Source organism: Carcharhinus amblyrhynchos, chromosome 2 (assembly GCF_965287045.1).
Source record: "Carcharhinus amblyrhynchos chromosome 2, sCarAmb.v2.hapA, whole genome shotgun sequence".
NCBI lineage: Eukaryota > Metazoa > Chordata > Chondrichthyes > Carcharhiniformes > Carcharhinidae > Carcharhinus > Carcharhinus amblyrhynchos.
Genome location: NC_137325.1, coordinates 27,372,693 through 27,393,094, shown reverse-complemented (window position 1 = coordinate 27,393,094; position 20,402 = coordinate 27,372,693). Strand labels below are relative to the sequence as shown.

The window sequence follows — 20,402 nt, the reverse complement described above, 5'->3', positions numbered from 1 at the left end:
TGGGGATGAATATTGTCAGGTCACATTCTGTCAAAAAAGTAAATGCTGGCGAAACCTCTTGGCCAAGATCAAGTGTAGTTTTGCTGTCCTGCACTTGATGCAAGTCAACGAGCCTACACTGAGGTTTCATTTGAAGCAATTTTTAAAACACCATCGTGGCCTTTTGGTTAAGATACATGTGAGATCAAGCACTGGAGGAGGTGCAATGCTTGCTCCTATCAGCTTGGATCATGTAGCTCAGGCCCAAGACATGAAGTGGCCAGCCTGAAATGTCAGCTTGGATTTGTAATGTTTCACTGGTTGAGACTTTGAATTGGTCTTTGATTGGATTTGGATATAATTTAAAGAAATGCTGGAGAAACTCAGCAGGTCTGACAGCATCTGTAGAGTCTAAACATTGGCTCTGTTCTCTCTCCGCAGATGCTGTCAGACCTGCTGAGTTTCTCCCACATTTTCTGTTTTTGTTTCAGATTCCAGCATCCGCTGGATGCTGCAGAGCAGCACAGGACTCAGTGCTGCAATGGGATGTCAACCTAGATCTCGTGCTCACTTCTCTCTAACTCAGAGGCAAAAATAGTACCACCGAAGTCAAAACTGAGTAACATCAACCCTGTGGGTTGGTGTTTTTTAAAGGCTGCCAGGCACAAGACTGAGGCAGAGAGAGAACAGGAATGTCTGTGCTTCAACCCTGGGTCCAAGACCATTCAGGCTGACCTTCAATTAGATTAACTTAATTCCATTTATCCACCGTAGTTCCATATTCCAGACACCATTATGCCTGCTGCCATCAGGAAGGGCTAAGCCCACATTGCAGCCACTGGTACATGCTCAAATGGTCCTAACACCTTTCCTGGCAATAGAAGCATCAGTGGACTTTTTAAAAGATTGCTTTAAAAGCTTTGAAGACCAAAAAAAACTGCCAAAACTACAAAAGGTTCTTGCTCAAACCGGGAAGTGGGAAAATGTTTGAAAAGTTCCAGGCAATGAATTGTGGAGTTGCCAAGGCTTTGTGCACCAAGTTCCTACAGATCCTAACTAGTTCAACTGATAGTTAATAGGACTCTTAATCCCATGTCACTGTCTCGAGGTTTTTAATCATTTGGAAGTCGTTGGCTAGGCCAACATTTATTGTTCGTCCCTAACTGCTTTCCATTTTAGAGACTTAGAATCATAGAATCCCACAGTGCAGAAGGAGGCCATTCGGCCCGTCAGATATTTTAAATCAGGATGTCTTCTGATGAACGTGTCACCTATAACATTTCATAATGGAACAAACCATATCTGCCGAAGACTGTGTGCAATCTACTCTGTCCACAAATTTCTCACTCAGTTAATTGAGTACAATTTATTACCTTAAATAAAATGTTAAATTGTAAAAATAATTAGGCAATGTAGAGATAAAGAAATCCAGAATTGAAAAGTCTACTGATGACCATGAAACAATTAATCAATTATTGTAAAAACCCATCTGGTTCACTAACGTCCTTTCGGGAAGGAAATCTGCCGTCCTTACCCTGATCTGGCCTACAAGCGACTCCAGATTCACAGCAATGTGGTTGACTCTCAAATGTCAAATTACAAACACATACAGGTTAGGTTAATTAATTAACCTAATTTAGGCCATGCTAAATTAACCCTAGTGTCAGGGAGATTTGCAGGGTAAATCTGGGGGACCTGGGTGGGATTGTCATCGGTACAGTTATTGTTGCAGGCACCTGTTGCTACTTTCTCATTGGCATTTTCTTCTTTTACCTCTACATAAGTTTTCCACACTGGTCTTCATTTTCAGACATGCTTTTAGGGTGGAGCATGCAGTAGATACAACCCTGTAACTCCTCGCACTGTATTGTATATGTGCGAGAAGTGCTCCCCCTAGTGTTGCAGCATCAATAAACACAACCCATCAGTTAACACTCTTACCCCAACAGAATATATCAATCTCACTTAAGAAATTTTTATTAACCTGTGTCAACAGCTTTTTGGGAACAGGTTCCAGATTTTCATTACCTTTGTATGAAGATGTCCTTCCTGAGAGCACCCTGAATGCCCTAATTCTGATGGAGATGCTATGTCCCTTGTTTTGGAGTCCCTCACCAGAGTTTCTCTCAAACATTGAATTCTTACTATGCAGAAGGAGATCATCTGGTTCATCAGGTCTCCACCGACTCTCTGACAAAGCATCTTTCCCAACCTACCCCACCTATCCCCATAATCCCACACATTTACCCGACCAATCCCCCTAACCTACAAATCTTTGGACACTAAGGGGCAACTCAGCCTGAACAATCTACCTAACCCCAACATCTTTGGACTGTGGGAGAAAACCGGAGCACCCAAAGGAAACTCATTCGGACATGGGAAGTATTTGCAAATGCCAAACTGAGTCACCCGAGGCTGGAATTGAACCGGGTCTCTGGTGCTGTGAGACAGCATTGCTGCCCTCGGAAATCTGTAATCATGTTGAACACCTCAGTCAGGTGACCCCTTAATCTGTACTACTCAAGGGAACAGGAGCCAAGTCCCTCCAAACTTAACCTTTTCAGTCCCAAGTTAGACACTGGGTGAGATCAGAATCCAGTTTAGCTACACTAGCCACCAAAGATAGGTGGATGTAAGGGTTAAAATTAATTTAAAAAGGCAATAATTGATCACTGAACTAATGCACAAATGTCCATAGCACACAATGAATTAACTCCAAAATAAACAATGTCCTATCAGCTTGATAGAGCATCACTGTAATAGTATACATTTTACACTGTGTAGATTAAAGACTACTTGACATGAAACAACATGATATTCAATTATCCTTTAGCACTGGATCAATGTCAGTAAAGGCTCCTCCTTCCCCATACATACCTCAGTACAACGTTCCATTGTTAAGAGGGTGGAGAAACGGCCAGCTCCCAGAATCTACTTTGCATAGTAAATGAGACCAACAATATGTGCTCAGCCCCTCTGCTGGTTGCCTTTTCCATAGAATCTTACAGCAGAGGAAGCCACTCTGCCCATCACACTTGTGCCAGCCCTTTGAAAGTCTCAAACCTCAATCTTCTCATCATAACTCTATTCCTCTTCTAGTACTTGTCCAATGTCATTGAAGGGTTCTGTAGGAATCTGATTCCACCATTTTTCAGGTTGTGTTCCAGATCCTTGCAAACCTCATACGTGAAGATAATTCTACTAATTTCCATTCTAGATATTTGGCAAATATTTTAAGTCTATGGTCTCGATTAACAAACCACTTGCTGCACAGACATTTCTCCCTATTTACTCTCACAAGATCCCTTACAATTTTGAACACCTCTATTAAAATCTCCCCTTAATCTTCTCTGCTTTAAGGAAAACAATTGAAACTTTCTAGCCTCTCTCTATATAACTAAATGCCCTCAGCCCTAGTGCCATCCTAGTAATGCTCCACATCCTTTCCAATGCCTTGGCATCCTCCCCAAAGTGCAGTACCCAGAATTGGACATTATTATCCAGAGCCTCCATGGAGTGGCAATCACCACTGGGCTGCCACTCTACTGCTTTTTACTTCTTAATCAGGAGACTCTACTTTCTCAGGAGGCCAAGGAAATTTGGCATGTCCGCTACAACTCTCACTAACTTCTACCGATGCATTATAGACAGCATTCTTTCTGGTTATATCACAGCTTGGTATGGCTCCTACTCTGTCCAAGATCACAAGATACTACAAAGTGTCATGAATGAAGCCCAGTCCATCACTCAAATCAGCCTCCTAGCCATTCATACTGTCTACACTCAAAGTTTATTTATTAGTCACAAGTAAGGCTTACATTAACACTGCAATGAAGTTACTGTGAAATTCCCCTAGAGGGAATTCCCCTCGACTTCCCACTGCCTTGGAAAAGCAGCCAACATAATGAAGGACCCCACACACCCCCGGACATACTCTCTTCCACCTTCTTCAGACGGGAAAAAGATACAAAAGTCCGAAGTCATGTATCAACTGACTCAAGAACAGCTTCTTCCTGCTGCCATCAGATTTTTGAATGGACCTACCTCACATTAAGCCCTTCTTTCTCTATACCCTAGCTATGATTGTAACACTACATTCTGCACTCGCTCCTTTCCTTCTCTATGAACAGTATGCTTTGTCTGTAAAACGCACAAGAAACAATACTTTTCACTGTATGTTAATACATGTGACAACTATAAATCAAATCAGCTGCACATTTCAAGGTAAACTACTCACCGCAATTACTTTCTCCATCATCAAAGTAACGCTGTATCAGATTCTCCATCCAGAATGGGTAGCAGACACAACGCTTGGTGAAGGGGTCACAGTGCCCATGGCCTGAGCACTTCAGAAAGCAGACTGCAAACACAGCAAGGTGAGTAATATCACTCTCCATATGTGGTTTGAATAAAATCCTTGCTTAAAATGACAAGTTTATACATTCAGGTAATTCCACAAGGACCCCTCTTGCCAATGGTAAATGAGAGAGAACCAACCGTGTGGTGTTACACATTACAGTGGGTTGACTGTAATTACTCACAAACCTCTGTCAACAAAGCCATGTAAAAAGCTATTAGGATGTACGTTGGGTAATTATGTTATGTTATTCTCTGTTTTTTTTTAAATCTCCAACACCAAAAATGGGGAGAACACAAAGGGTGGAATATTCTGCCCTCCCCCTTGATGAGTTTGGTAGCAAGAGGAACATTTAATTAGGAAGAAGAACGAGACGCAGCCATCGTCTTGCCTCCATTACGATTTAAGTCTGTGCTCAACTGAGATCCTCAAGTGGACATCTAATGCCACTTAAGGGCCTCGTCTTCCAATCCCCACCCATTCATCACTCATTTCTGTCCCGGGATTAGCAATAATTCTAGACCTTGGATGTGTGTTGTACCAACAGCTGCCACCATCTTCCCAAATTACACTGCTGTTCGATAGAGCTGCCCACCTCGGATTGGCCAGCAGCTCTCAGTGGGTGGGACTTCCACTCCCCTGGGTCTTTGGTCTAGGGAGATGGCTCATGTTGGGGATGGCCTATGTCGAGCCTGTCCGCAGATGCAGGGTGCAGGAGTGGGAACTTCTCTGCATTTTCTCTATTCTATTTTTACAGACATTAATCTGGAACAAACTTACCTGACACACTATTGACTAATACATTAAAATCAACATGCTTTTTTTTAAAAAGGAAAGTTAATCATTTGACCTGAAATGTTAGTTCTGTTTATTTCTCCACAAATGCTGTCTGATCTGCTGCGTATTGCCAACATCTTCTGTTTTTATTTCAGACTTTTAGCATCTAAATTATTTTGCTTTTGTATAAAAAAGATGACTTGGTGCATTGGTCTCCAAGTAGTTGATTGTGATTGGCAGGTCACTCCTGGAGTCTGAAAAGTTGATTTTCATTGGCTATCAAACCACTGCCAAAAATGTCTGGTACTCAGGCTTCTTGCAACGAAGACTGAATCAGCTCATTGGCTATCAAATTGCAGGCACCAAAATGGGAACTAAGCTGGATGAAGACAAAACGATGAATGAGGAGCCAGGGACATCCAAGAGGGTATAAACCTACCATTCTAACTAAGAATGGGAAAGTGAATGTCTTTTCATGAATGTCAAAGGTAAGATCATTTGTCTTGATTTATCAGCAAGGTGTAGCTTTGAATGGAAGAGGTCATTTGGAACATCATCACAAGATAATGCATGCAAAATTTCAAGCCCTTTAAATAATGCCATTCGGGCAAAAAAAGTTGGGGAGTTAAATAGAATGTTGCAAGCTCAACAGCCACTCTTTTCATAACCTGTGGTTAAAGGCAAGGCGAACAAAGAGGCGTCTGCCATCTGCTGGCAAAACGTAAGAAACCGTTAACCGATGACAGAGTTATCAAGGAGGCTATGATGGTTGCTGCCAATACCTTGTTAAAAACAAAGAAAAAATGACATGATGATTGCCTTCAAGAGTGTGCTACTTGGTGCTTTAACAGTAGCCAGAAGGGTGGAATCATTGCCCGAGGACGTGGGTCAGCAAATACACCAAGACTTATCAGGGTGTGTGAATGTTTCTCACTGCAGTTTGATGAGTCAGTAGACATGATGGATATGGCACAGCTGAATGAATGACATGTGAGCGAAGACAAAGATACAAAACAAAGAAGTACTTTGTTATTCTTTTGCCACTCAAAGATAGGACAAGAGGTGGCACTGTGGCTAGCACTGCTGCCTCACAGTGCCAGGAACCTGGGTTCAATTCCAGCCTCGGGTGACTGTGTGGAGTTTGCACGTTCTCCTCATGTCTGCGTGGGTTTCCTCCAAGTGCTCTAGTTTCCTCCCACAGTCAAAAGATGTGCAGGTTTGGTTGATTGGCCATGATAAATTGTCCCTTAATGTCAACAGGATTAGCAGGGTAAATATGTGGGGTTACGAGGATAGAGCCTGGGTGGGATTGTTGTCAGAGCAGGCTTGATGGGCCAAATGGCCTCCTACTGCATTGTTGATTCTATGATTTGCATTACTAATTCTACCTACAACGTTGTTTTAGCTTATCTGTGAGTTTGCTCAACATTCTGAACTGATGGTGCACCATCAATACTGGGTGTCAATGCAGGCTTTGTTGACTTTGCAGAAATGATCCTGAATTCCCTTCCTTTGTCAATTACCACTGTGTTATCCACCAGCAAGCAAGGTTATTGACTTCTCATGTACTGACAGTTGTCAAGATCGTCAACTCAATTCTTGTCAGAGCTCTACAACATCACTTGTTCAAATCATTACTCGATGAGCTAGATGTTACCTATGGTGAACTAACCCTCCATGCAGATGTGAGATGGATAAGACAAGGAAATTCCTTCCAGAGATTTTTAGATCTGCTCCCTGAAATTGATATCTTTCTTAAATCAACAGATGAGGTGCTTAGCGAGCTGTCAGATAATATGCAGTTGCTAGACTTGAAATTGAATGAACTGAACTGTGAACTGCGGGGAGGGACAAAGGCTTGTCACATGATCAGTGCAGTGAATGTGTTCAAGTTGAAACTGGGCCTCCCAGCTAAAGATCAAAATTACTGAACACTTCCCAAATCTGGAGAAAATCCAACAACTGGTCAAACAGAAAGGGTCCCATCCAAACACATTCTGTGACTGCCTGAACAAATTGGAAAAGAAATTTAACAGATGATTTTAGGAGTTAAACAAGATGGAACAAATCATTATGTTTCTCTTAAATCCTTTTTCAGATGGACATTGAAGAGCTGACAGCAAAATTTCAGCAGGTGTTCAAACAAAGCAGCGAACTTGACATGGAAATAACCACCTTGCAAAATGATACAGAGCTGAAAGCTGAGGGACAAAGGGACTTCTAAACAGAGAGAAGTACGTTCTCCTGACATTGTGTGCCAAGGTGAGGGCTTTATTCCCAGGTGAAAATCGTCAAGTCCAAGTATCACACTTGTCTCACAGATACCCATCTGATGGACTGGATGAGACTGGCCATCTCAAACTACAATCCAAACTTTTAATAAATAAAGTTTATTCATAGAACGTGTGCAAGCACAGGTGTCACACTAAGAATAGGTGAGTGTTATGCACTAGTACATTTGGAGAGTTTTAGCAAAGTCAAATTTTTAAGGTTAGAACTCATGCTGCATTTTGATACTAGAAGTGATATTATGCTTAAAAAGACTGGAGACCACTGTCTTAGAGCAAACTAATATGCTGACTTATGCAATCTGGAGGCACTTCTAAAAATGAAAATATGCATTTATATGGGACAGTCCCCTCAGACCCTTCAAAATGCACAATGGAAAAAATACTTTAAAATTGAGACTGAATTATACTCTTATTCTAATATTTCCATTATAGGTTTCTACGTTAACATTTACAATGGAAACTTGCCACACTGGAGTCGTGCCCTCTACCAATACTGACGATTCAGTATCTCCAATCACAAAAGGGCATTGAATTTAATGACCCCAAAAAAAGCAACGCTCTAAAGAAGTTTCAATTGTGGATTTGAACATCACCATTTATAAAGACATTGGGCAGGAATTTCTGGCCATAGTCGCCCCAATGCTGGAAAATCCCACTGGAGGTCAATGGACCTTTGCATGGTCCATGTCCTACCGCTACAATTCCAATGAGGGGCAGGATGGGAAAATTCCACCCATCATTCCGATTATGTGCCTTGTGAAAATAGAACCATTTAATGAAGGTAAAATGTGATGACAATGCAACTCACCAACCGTATCTATCCTCAAGGTTTTGAAAAGCAGGAAGTCCACCTTCTCTCTCATGAGCTGTTTCTGCAAATTCCGAGCTACATCCACCCCTTTATACACCTTGTATGGCTGCCCGCTTTCGACATAAAAAGTCAGTACCGTACTGAAAAGGCATAGGATACAAAACCATCAGTCAATGGCATTATACAGGCTGTTCCATATTGTTCCAACATGCAGAAGAAAACCCCTTACCCTTTCATTGCAAATTTTAATTGAAACAATAGAATAAATAGTTATTTATCATTAGAGGGATCCCACTACCTAATTAACAAAATCAGCAAATGGACAATTTAAAAGGCAAAACATCCTGTTCATTAACCCTATGCTCTGTTGCATTTAAAACAAATAAAGGCTACAAGAATATAATAAGTTTTTTTTATCCTTGTCTAAGTGAATCATGAGGTGGCACGGTGGTATAGTGGTTAGCACTGCTGACTCGGTGGGTATTGGGTTCGATTCCCAACTTGGATCACTGGCTGTGCGGAGTCTGCACGTTCTCCCAGTGTCAGCGTGGGTTTCCTCCGGTTTCCTCCCACAGGCCAAAACAAAGACATGTTGGTTAGGTGCATTGGCCGTGCTAAGTTCTCCCTCAGTGTACTGGAACAGGCACCGGAGTGAGGCGACTAGGGGATTTTCACAGTAACTCAATTGCAATGTTAATGTAAGCCTACTTGTGACAATATCAGTCCTGAGGAATGAAATACTTTTCCATCTTCCACAGGTATGACAAATTGAGATAGGATTGTCCAATCACAATTCATAAAGCATCATTAACATTAACTGCATATCAATACTTGAGGATGTTCAAGTCTACCAGGCTGGGGCACAGTTTCAACATGAAAAGTAGTAGTGAAAACCAGCATGGTAAATGGATGGAGGCAGGAAACACCTAGGTCTTTTATGTTGCATTTCTCATTGGATATTGGGGAGGAGAGGTTCCATCCAATCCATTATCAGCCTTTCATTGAGGAGGAAGCAGACCTGTAGGATGGCATCTCCATAATTCTCAGTGCTGAGCCTTCCTTTAGACAGAGAAACCTGGATCAATCCAGTCAGTTGTGTTTAGTTATATTCGGGTGAAGGGCATTAATTTGGGTTTCAGGTGAGGAGATATAATGTGACCTTCACTGAAGCTGAGGTTGTAATTGAGTTAGGAGTGTATGTTTGCATTGCTTCACTTTGTAAGTAGAATGGCTCCATTACCAGCCTTCACCAATCTGCTTGCTTGAAGTAAAGTGTTAATGGAGCAGAATAACTAGAGCTTTCAAGGTTTGAGTCCTGACCTGGCAGTGATCTACAAGTGCAATCAGTATGGCAGCAGGTCCTATGCCCCCAGGTGAGCTGATGCTATCATTCCAAACAATGAAAAGGGATTATTCCCCCAAAAAACGGAAAAATATCCTAGACCAAAAAGCTACTCAGCAGGCCTGGCAGCATCTGTAAGGAGAGAAAAGAGCTGACGTTTCAAGTCCAGGTGACCCTTTGTCAAAGCTTAAAAGGCATAGAAAGCGGGAGATATTTATACTGGAGGGAATGAAAGATGAGTCAGAGCTGCAAAAACAAGGGGAAAGGCTGCTAATGGCAGTCCACTGAGAGAATAGAAGATGTGAATGGCCAAACGGCAGAGAAGCTGAAATCAGAGGGTAAACTGTGACATACGAAGGTGGGAGAGAGGTAAAATGGGGAAAGGGGAAGCAAAGGTGGAGGTAAAGCTCGAAAAGGGGGAATAAAATAGGGGAAAAAAGAGTGGGGTGGGAAGAAAAATAAAAAAAAGACATTAAGGAAATAAAAGGTAGAGAACAGTTAAAAATTAAATAAAATGAAAACAAAGGGGTAGAGCTAATCTCTTGTTGAATTTGATGTTGAGACCAGAAGGCTGTAAAGTGCCTAGCAAGAGGATGAGATGCTGTTCCTCCAGTTTGTGTTGAGCTTCCCTGGAACACTGCAGCAGATCAAGGACAGACATGTGGGCATGGGGTATCTTTTCTCCTCCTTTTTCTCAATTTTACCTCTCTCCCACCCATCAACCCCCTCCCCCGCCACATCTTCATCTGCCACAGTTTACTCTCCGATTTCAGCTTCTTTGCCATTTGGCCATTCACACCTTCTATTCTCTCTATGGACTGACACTAGCAGCCTTTCCCCTTGTGTTTATAGCTATGACTCATCTTTCATTCTCTCACCATACAGTACAAATATCTTCCACTTTCTATGCCTTTTAGCTTTGACAAAGGGTCATCTGGGCTCGAAATGTCAGCTCTTTTCTCTCCTTACAGATGCTGCCAGACCTGCTGAGATTTTCCAGCATTTTCTCCAGCATCTGCAGCAATTTGCTTTTATGAAGAATATCCCAACCTCCCTGATTAATGTAAGTATTGATAAAAACTAATATTCAGTCATCGCTTGCTTAAGTAGCATTAAGCCCTTTTGTGAAAGGTGTGTGAAGATGTGCATTTGAAATGCCATACCACACCGCTAATGACCAAGTGCTGGAAAACGGGATTATAATAGATTGGTGTTTGATGGCTGGCGCAGACATGATGGGCCAAAGGGCCTTTTTCTGTGATGTAAAACTCTTATGACTATGTATGTGTAGTGCATGACATTCTATAAAAATCATGAAACTTGCAAAAATGAAGAGCAATACTCATTATTGACACTCCTCACCTCAGAAACGGGGTGTATTTGATGAAATTGGGTACAGATACAGTAGAATAGTGATCAAGTTACAGAGAGAGTGATCCAGAGTTCAAATCAAAGATGGGAATTTGAGAATCTGAATTCAGTATAAAGAAAAAGGAAGGGATTCTTTCCAGATTCTAACCAACAGGAGTAATTTCAAATATAAGAGTTAACAGTTTTGGTCTGTAATAATATCAATGTTCAAAATGTACACCAATGTACACCATATCTACTAAAGTTTATAAGTGTCACAAGAAGGCTTACATGAACGCTGCAATGAAGTTACTGTGAAAGTCCCCTAGTCGCCACACTCCAGCGCCTGTTCAGATACTCTGAGGAAGAATTTAGCATGGTCAATGCACCTAACCAGCAAGTCTGTCGGACTGCAAGAGGAAACCAGAGCACCCAGGGGAAACCCACATAGATGCAGGAAGAACGTGCAGACTCCGCACAGGCAGTGATCCAAGCTGAGAATCAAATCCAGGTCCCTGGCACTGTGAGACAGCAGTGCCAATGGCTGTGCCACCGTGCTGCCAAAACAAATAACAAAAGGAAAGATTGCAGGAAACATGCTGCCTTTAATCAGGCTGACCTATATGTCATCCCAGCTCCCTAAAACATAACTAAAGTGGCTAAGCAAGCCATTCAGCTACACCAGGGCAACTAGAAATAAATGTCAGCCTCGCCAGCAATGAGGGTGCATAAAGGAAGAGATATATATATTTGTGATTTCAAAAGATTTTAGGTCTGGTCCCCAAAGCTCCAAATCCAACTACCTGGAATCAGAATGTGCCTGAATCTTCTGTACATTGATGTCTGTATCAAGCACCCCTAGCAGCACAGCCAGCTGTCGCACGAGGGTGTCCTTCTGCTGCTCTGTGAGAACACTCACACCAACCTGTAGCACCAGCTCCACCAGGTCATTCTTCCTCGGATCTGCAGGCCATGTGCACACAAACATTAAGTTAGACACTGGAAGTCAAGGCACAACACTGTTTACCGTGCAACTCAACATGTTTTAGAGTAAATAGACATTTTGCAGGACATGCTCTCTTCTCTACCTTTTGCACCCCTGTGTCTTAGCTCAGACCTCAGTATGATTTCACTTCTACCCAAGGCTATTCATTGCCACAAACAAACTACCAACTTTTGTATCTCACTACTTTCAGCAATGGCTGTACTCAAAACTGGAGTGATGCCAAACTCCCAAAAAATGGCAAAATAGTTTCAGGATATTAGCAAATCATTTGGACAATCATTTAGAGGGGGGTGACTGAGGTAACGCAGTCTGAGTGGTGGAACTGACTCAGCTGCACCACATGTAGATTGTCAAAGACCTATCAGAGCAGCAAAACATGAATTAATGCATGGATTTGACCAATTCCTTTGACTGTTCACACCTTAAAATTTGGAAGCATATTTTGTGGCAAATCTGTATAACAATCCAGTCTATCCAACGTGAAGAACATGGAAATAAATTATACCCAACTTAAAGAACAGTGAGAATCCACCATATCTGGCCATCCTGATGTTATAAAGCGGAGGTAGATTCCCCCCCCCCCGAGAACTAACACCTAACCACTCAAAGAGGAATACCTCGCCCCATAATCTGTAAAAGTCAGTGTGAAGTGGTACGATCTGCTCTTCAGCAACTTTTAGTGGTTAAATCAAAATAACTCCCTGACACTCTCTCTAAAATCAACAAGTAACAATTCATTTATCTAACTAACAGTATTTAACTAAACTATTAACAAACCAAATAAAACAAGATTCTAATTGAATGCTGTTCAGATAAATACAATTCCCACTTCTTAACTAAAAAATAGAATTTTGTCACTCTCTAAATTACAACCAGGTTTTGTGTCTTCTGGAATATTCTGGGCCTTCTCTGCTGATTCTTCTTTCTTCATTGGTACCTTTGCTATCAAGATGGTATTTTCTCTTAAGACATAAAGGAAGCTAAGAGCTGAACTGAGAGCTGTTACTCTCTGCTTTTGTCCCACTGACACCTTTTTTTATACCAGTGATGACATATCAATATCCCCTACAATAGGATTGTCAAAACCATGAAATTTAAATTTAATAGGTTCTTGGTATCTAAGTGCCTAATTCAAATTGCTCAGCTAAATTCAAATAATTCAAATGATTGAAAGCCTGTTGCCTTGGTAACCTTGCTGCTTGGCCTTTCGATACAAATGTTTTATTTTGGATGTTTCATTTTTGAGTATTCTATCTGTATTTGCATTTTTAAAAAACTTTCAAAGCACAGAAAAAGCACCATCTTTTAAAGGGACCATGCAATGCTTTCTGCCTAGCATTTATAATTTTACAAACACCAATCTACAATTACTCTACTCAACTCTGCAACACTAATGTTTTGCAATGTTATAAACATATTTTCTGTAGGATGAAATTGTCCAACCTTTGTTCATGCTCCAGTACCACAAAGCAATTCATGTGTAAGGATAGACTGTAAGGCATCCAGGCCAGAACTCAATCCTGATCCTCACCAAAGGTCCAAATACAATTTCTAGCAGCTGTCACTGGATGGCAGTCAAAGCTCTGGAGTGTTTTTGTTTTGGCTCAGATGCTCTGAAGCTACATGTGGGCTAATTCCCACAGAGTGAGGTTTAAATAGATTTGAGAAGCAGCACACAATCATAGAATCCTACACTGCAGACGGAGGCCATTCGGCCCATTGAGTCTGCACCAATCACAATCCCACTGAATCACTATTGCTGTCCACAAACTCTCCATCACCTTACCAGGTCGCACTTCAACAGTGGTGCTGTCCGTATCCGACTCCCCATTCATATCAGTGACTTTCAGGTGAAAAACGTACTTCCCTTCTACAAGGTTGGTTAGCTGCAGTTTTGCTTCATGGTTTGAATGATGCATTACCTCCTGCAAGAGAGAGAGAGATCATCATTGCTCACATTTTTATTTCTTGAAAAAGAAACCTAAAATGTGTAGACTGAAGAGACTCCATAGAATACTACAGTGCAGAAGGAAGCCATTTGGCCTATTGAATCTGCACCAACCACAATCCCCAACACCCCCCCAGCCCTATCCCATAACCCCATGCATTTACCCTAGCTAATCCCCCCTGACACTAACGGGCAATTTAGCATGGCCAATCCCCCTCACCTTTGGACTCAGATAAAGAGGCAAAAGCTGCTAAAAGCATAAGACATGTTAATTCCTATCTGACTGAAAAGAGAACATCAAATGTTTTAACACTAAAGTTTCATACTGCACTTGTCTCATTTCTGTTGAAGAGAATCAGGGAGAATCAAAATGGGAACATGTCCACATGTGGAGTGAGATCTAGGGAAGTGTGAGGCTATTCACTTTGGTAACAAGGAAAGAAAAATATAATGGAAAAAGGCATGGAACTTTTAAAATGTTGACATTCAAAGAGACTTGTGTTACTCAAACAAGGAACACAGAAAGCTAGCATGCGGGTATAATTATTAGGAAAGGAACTAGCATGTTGACCTTTATTGCAATGGAACTGGACTATAGGAATAGGAAAGTCTTGCTACCATTTTATAGAACTGTGATGAGACTGCACCTGGAGTATTGGGCAAAGTTTTGATCTTCATTCCTAAGGGAGGATATACTTGCATTCAAAATGGTACCATGAAAGTTCACCAGTTTGGCTGCTTGAATGAGAGGCTGAGTGAACTGGGTTCAAAAGAATGAAAGGTGATTTCATTGAAAGATACAAAATTTTGAAAGGACTTATCAGGGTAAACACTAGAAATCATAGAATCCCTACAGTGCAGAAGAGGCCATTTTCCGACAGATTATCGTACCCAAACCCTTCCCTCCGCCCTATCCCTGTAACCCCACACATTTGCCATTGCTAATCCATCTAATCTACACATCTTGGGACACTAAGGGGCAATTTAACATGACCAATCCACCCAACCTGCACATCTTTGGACTGTGGAAGGAAACCGGAGCACCCAGAGGAAATCCACGCAAACACAGGGAGAATGTGCAAACTCTGCACAGAGCTGGAATTGAACCCAGGTCCCTGGAGCAGTGAGGCAGCAATGCTAACCACTGTGCCACCATGCCACCCAGGGGTTGTTTTCTATGGCTGGGGAATCCAGAACATGAGGATAAAGTGTCATGATAAGGGGAACTGTGAAGAGGAGAAATTTCTTCAATCAGAGGGTTGAGAATCTTCGGAATTCACCCTACTCCACTGTTGACAGATTTTTCACCTTCCAAGGCACGGTGGCACAGTGATTAGCACTCCTACCTCAGAGCGCCAGGGACCCAGGTTTGATTCCCGGTTTGGGTGACTACTTGTGTGGAGGCTGCACGTTCTCCCCATGTCTGTGTGGGTTTCCTTCAGGTGCTCCAGTTTCTTCCCACACTCCAAAGATGTGTGGGTTAGGTTGATTGGCCATGAAAAATTGCCCCTTAGCGTCAGGGGGTTCAGCAGAATAAATACATGGGGTTATGGGAATAGGGCCTGGGTGAGATTGTTGTCAGTCTGTACAGGCTCGATGGGCCAAATGGTCTCCTTCTGCACTGTAGGGATTCTCTGATTCTATTCTAAGGAGTCAAATTAGGTGGGAAATTGGAGTTGATGTAGAAGATCAGGTTTAGGGAACAACATAGTGGATGATGTCATGGTCATACGGATATCCTATGGACTTGGGGCATATGTAAGGATCTGTCTCGAGGGGAACATTCAGAGCAAGAGCAAGGAACAAAGGATAAGATATCTTTAACACAAAATTATTGTTCATCAAAGGATTGGCACAACAGCCAACATCTGTACTTATTGCCTTGTTACTGCCTTTAACCAGTTGTACTTGATCATGAAAAATTATCAACGCCGCCATTTTTAGTTGCAACATTGAGATGACCAAAGCCTTTGACAAAAAGAAAGCTTATGTTTTACATCAATGTTACTGATAAGCGACAAATAACATTTGCATCATACAAGTACCAGACATTGACCAGCCCTAGCAAGAGAAAATCTAACCACTGCACCATCACGTTTGATGGCATTACCATCACGGAATCCCCACTATCAATATAAGCAGCTTACCAATCTCTAGAAACTGGACCAGCCATATAAATACTGTGGCTACAAGAGCAGATCAGAGGCTAAGACTCCTGTAGCAAGTAACTCACCTCCTGACTCCACAATATCGGAACACAATCTACAAGGCACAAGTCAGGAGGTGATGGAATAGCTTCCATTTGCCTGGTTGAGTGCAGCTCCATCAACACTCAGGAAACTTGACACCCTCCAGGACAAGCAAACCGCTTGATTGGCACCCTATCCATCACCTTAAACATTTATTCCCTCCACTTGACACAGAGTAGCAGCAGTGTTTACCATCTAAAAGATTCACTACAGCAACTCACCAAGGTTCCTTAGGCAGCACCTTCCAAACTGACAACTTCGAAGGACAAGGGCAGCAGATGCATGGGACTATCACCAGCTGTTCAGTTCCTTTCCAAGCCACACACCATCTTGACTTGGAACTATATCACTGTTCCTTCATTCACTGGATCAAAATCCTGGAACTCCCTTTGTAACAGCACTGGACGTGTTTCTACAAAAAGAAGTCTCACAACATCAGGTTAAAGTACAACTGGTTTATTTGGTAGTAAACGCCACTAGCTTTCGGAGCGCTGCTCCTTCACCTGACGCCACTAGATCCAAAAGCTAGTGGCATTTATTACTAAATAAACCTGTTGGACTTTAACCTGGTGTTGTGAGGCTTCTTACTGTGTTTACCCCAATCCAATGCTGGCATCTCCACATCATGTTCCTGATTGAAGAAGTGAAAATTTGATACTCACACCGGCAGCAGGACTTTGCCCATCTCTCGTCCAAAGGTAAGATACAATGCCTTGGTCATCAGTCGAGTTGGAGCCGTCAAGGGTGATGGAGTTATTGGGCAATGTCAGGAAATGGTTACCTCCAGCACTGGCCACAGGACGATTATTGGTTTCTTAAAGATATATTCAAAAATTATCAGTCTGCACTATCACTGGGAGATCAATTAAGCAAACAGTTAGAACTTTAAGAATTGCTGGATTCATAAATTAAGCTTTTTGAGAACAAAACTGGAAAATAAAAGACATCTAATCACAGTGGCTGAAGGCATTCATTTAGTACAAAGTGATCCAAAAGTCCAAAACCACACACATCTGAAAATCATTTCCCACTACTCCAAGAAATGACTTTTGTGCATGCCATACAATCAACCTTAGGCAATTAAATAATAATTAAGTTCATCAGTAAAATGGCCATGAGTCTTCTGTTATGCTCAGGAAGTTAGTTATGTGGGACATGGGGTATGAGAGCAGAGATACAGGGTGAGAGTTATTATCAACACCACTAACAATAGAATCTCGTTTACAAGCACAGCTTTGCAGAATGTATCCTTGTGTATTGCATACAATATGTTGAATATAGAATAGCTGTTATTTCATCGACTGTTATGTTATATTTTTATTCATTCATGGAACATGGGCATCATTGGCTGGCCAGCATTTATTGCCCATCCCCAGTTGCCCTTGGAGGACAGCTCAGAGTCAACCACATTGCTGTGGCTCTGGAGTCACATGTAGGCCAGACCAGGCAAGGACAGCAGATTTCCTTCCTTAGTGAACCAGATGGGTTTTTCTGACAATCAAAAATTGTTTCATGGTCATCAGTAGATTTTTAATTCCAGAATTTACTGAATTCAAATTCCACCATCTGCTGTGGCGGGATTCGCTCTCAGATCCCCAGAAAATTGGCTGAGTTTCTGGATTAATAGTCTAGCGATAATACCACTAGGCCATCGCCTCCCCCTAATATACTGTGCAATATGTGGCAGTTCATTCAACCTTATGAAACACAAAATGTGGAATTGTTAGGAGCTGACAATAGAATGAAGATCAAACAGCTCATAACAATTATTGGAATGCAGCCTTTAAAATCACGTCAGATTAGATGTGTCACATGAGTCATCCCAATGGATGGTTATTTTCAGTTTAGATTATTTCCTGTTCTTTACAGCGAGTTCAGAGACCGACGTTGCACTCTTGTTACAACTGTACACACATAGGTGACACCACACCTAGAATACCACGTGCGATTTTGGTAAACTTATTGAAGGTGGGGGAAGGTACTGGCAATGGAGGCAGCTCTGGGAAGGTTCACTGGGCTGATTCCCTGTGATGAAGGAGTAGCCTCAGGAAGAATGATTGGGCAGGCTGGGCCTGTACTCATTGGAAAAGAATGAGAGATGAACATGGATAACCAATTCTGAGGTGGTTTAACAGGGTTGATGCTGAAAGGCTGTTTGCTCTTGTGGGGAAATCTAGAAGTAGGGAATATGATTTCAGAATAAGGGGTCAGTCATTTAAGACCGAGGTGAGGATGAGTTTTTTTCTCAGAGGGTCAGAAATCTTTGGAACTCTCTACCCCAGACAGCAGTGGAGGTTGGTCATTGAATATATTATAGTTATGGGGAACAGGCAGCAAAGTGGATTGAGGCCCAAGTTCACATCAACCATGATCTAGCTAAATGTCGGAGCAGAATAGCTTTCTGCTGCTCCTATTATATTCCTAGGACACATCACAGGAACAGCATTGATTGATGAGCATCAGGACGTCACAAGTCTGTTCATAAATCACCTTAGCTCATTGCAACCTCTGGCCTGGACATTCCTCATTACTGATCCAGTGGTGTTATTTTATTTCCTGGGTATGAAATATTAACCTGGCGAGTATTATAACAACACTCACAGCGTAACAGGAATAAGAACTAAACAAAAAATCCTCACTTGGTTAGAACACTGGAATATTGCCATGGATATGCAGTCTTTTACAACTGAAATTCTGATACATTTTACTCACCTTCTTTGATGGTGACTGCTACTGTCTTTGAGGTGCTTAGACCCTGTTGGTCAGTGACAGTCAGCCTGAATTGATACGTACCAACTTGAAGCCCCATCACCGTGGCCACAGCCTTGTCATTATCCTCAATTTTCACATCAGGACCACTGAAAGCAAGAATTTACATTTATATAGCACCTTTCAGGACATTCCAAAGCACTTTGCAGCCAACGATTGTAGGTACAGTCATCTGTCGTAGTGAAGGAAATGCAGCAGCCAATTTGCGCATAGCAAGCTCCCCCAAACAGCAATGTGACAATGATCAGATAGTTACACTGTTGCCTCACAGCTCCAGGGACCTGGGTTCGATTCCTGGCTTGGGTCACTATCTGTATGGAGTTTCCACCTTCTCCCTGTGCCTGCATGGATTTCCTCAAGGTGCTCCGGTTTCTTCCCATGGTCCAAAGATGTGCAGATGAGGTGCATTGGCCATGCTAAATTGCCCCTTACTGTCCTGGGATGCATAAGTTAGAGCGATTAGCAGGGTAAATATATGGGGTTACAGGGATGGGGCTTGGGTGAGATTGCTGTCAGTGCAGACTCCGTGGGCCGAATGGCCTCGTTCTTCACTGTAGGTATTCTACAACATTCATCTTCCAGTGTTAGAAGGGACAAATGGTGACCAGGAAATCAGAGGGAATTCCCCAGTACTTTGCAAAGCAGTTGGATAGGAGTGTATATCCACCAGAGGGAGTAGGCAGTGTTTTGCTTTAACATAACATCTGAAATGTGACACCTCTGACAACGTAGCTGTATGCACTCAGTGCTGCACTGGGAGGGTCAGCCTAGATTTTGTGCTCAAATCTCTGAAGTGGGACTTCAAATCGGAACCCAACTAAGATTCTACCGCTGAGCTGTGGCTCAGACTGAAAATAACCAAGCACACAAACTCCAAGGAATTTCCTGCTTTGCTCTGCTAAACTGCTGAATCCAGAGCAGGTTCACGAGAATGATCCCGGGAATGAAAGGTTTGATGTATGAGGAGCGTTTGAGGACTCTGGGTCTGTACTCGATGGAGTTTGGAAGGATGGAGGGGGAACCTCACTGAAACTTACAGAATGCTAAAAGGCCTGGATAAAGTGGACGTGGAAAAGTGTTTCCATTAGTAGGCAAGAGTAGGATCCCAGAGTAAAGGGACGACCCTTTAGAACCGAGATGTGAAGGAATTTCTTCAGCCAGAGGGTGGTGAATCTGTAGAATTCATTGCCACAGAGACTGTGGAAGCCAGGTCATTGTGTGTTTTTAAGACAGAGATAGTTCTTGATTGGTGAGAGGATCAAAGGTTATGGGGGAAAAGGAAGAAGAATGGGGTTGAGAAACTTATCAGCCATGATTGAATGGTGGAGCAGAGTCAATGGGCAAAAAGGCCTAATTCTGTTCCTATATCTTATAGTCTGTGCCAGGATTGGAATTTTAAGTTAGCTTTATAAATACATCTTTTAATATAATTTTAATTGGATTTTAAATTAAGTTCTGAAAATAATGAGCCTTCGAGGAAAAATAGCGGACCAGAATCATAACAGGGATAGAATCATAGAATC

The 20,402-nt window shown here is 42.1% G+C and overlaps 1 protein-coding gene across 1 annotated transcript in view; it reads right to left on the bottom strand.

The window, feature by feature from the left end:
• LOC145353274 (dyslexia-associated protein KIAA0319-like) overlaps nt 1–20,402 on the bottom strand; it is a 91,461-nt gene that overhangs the window by 6,612 nt on the left and 64,447 nt on the right. The window contains exons 13-18 of the mRNA XM_080203870.1: nt 18,823–18,968; nt 16,773–16,924; nt 13,700–13,838; nt 11,711–11,870; nt 8,213–8,355; nt 4,217–4,339 (exon numbers count right to left, since the gene is read on the bottom strand). Of these exons, the coding sequence (XP_080059996.1) occupies nt 4,217–4,339; nt 8,213–8,355; nt 11,711–11,870; nt 13,700–13,838; nt 16,773–16,924; nt 18,823–18,968 (863 nt within the window). The remainder of the gene's footprint in view (nt 1–4,216; nt 4,340–8,212; nt 8,356–11,710; nt 11,871–13,699; nt 13,839–16,772; nt 16,925–18,822; nt 18,969–20,402) is intronic.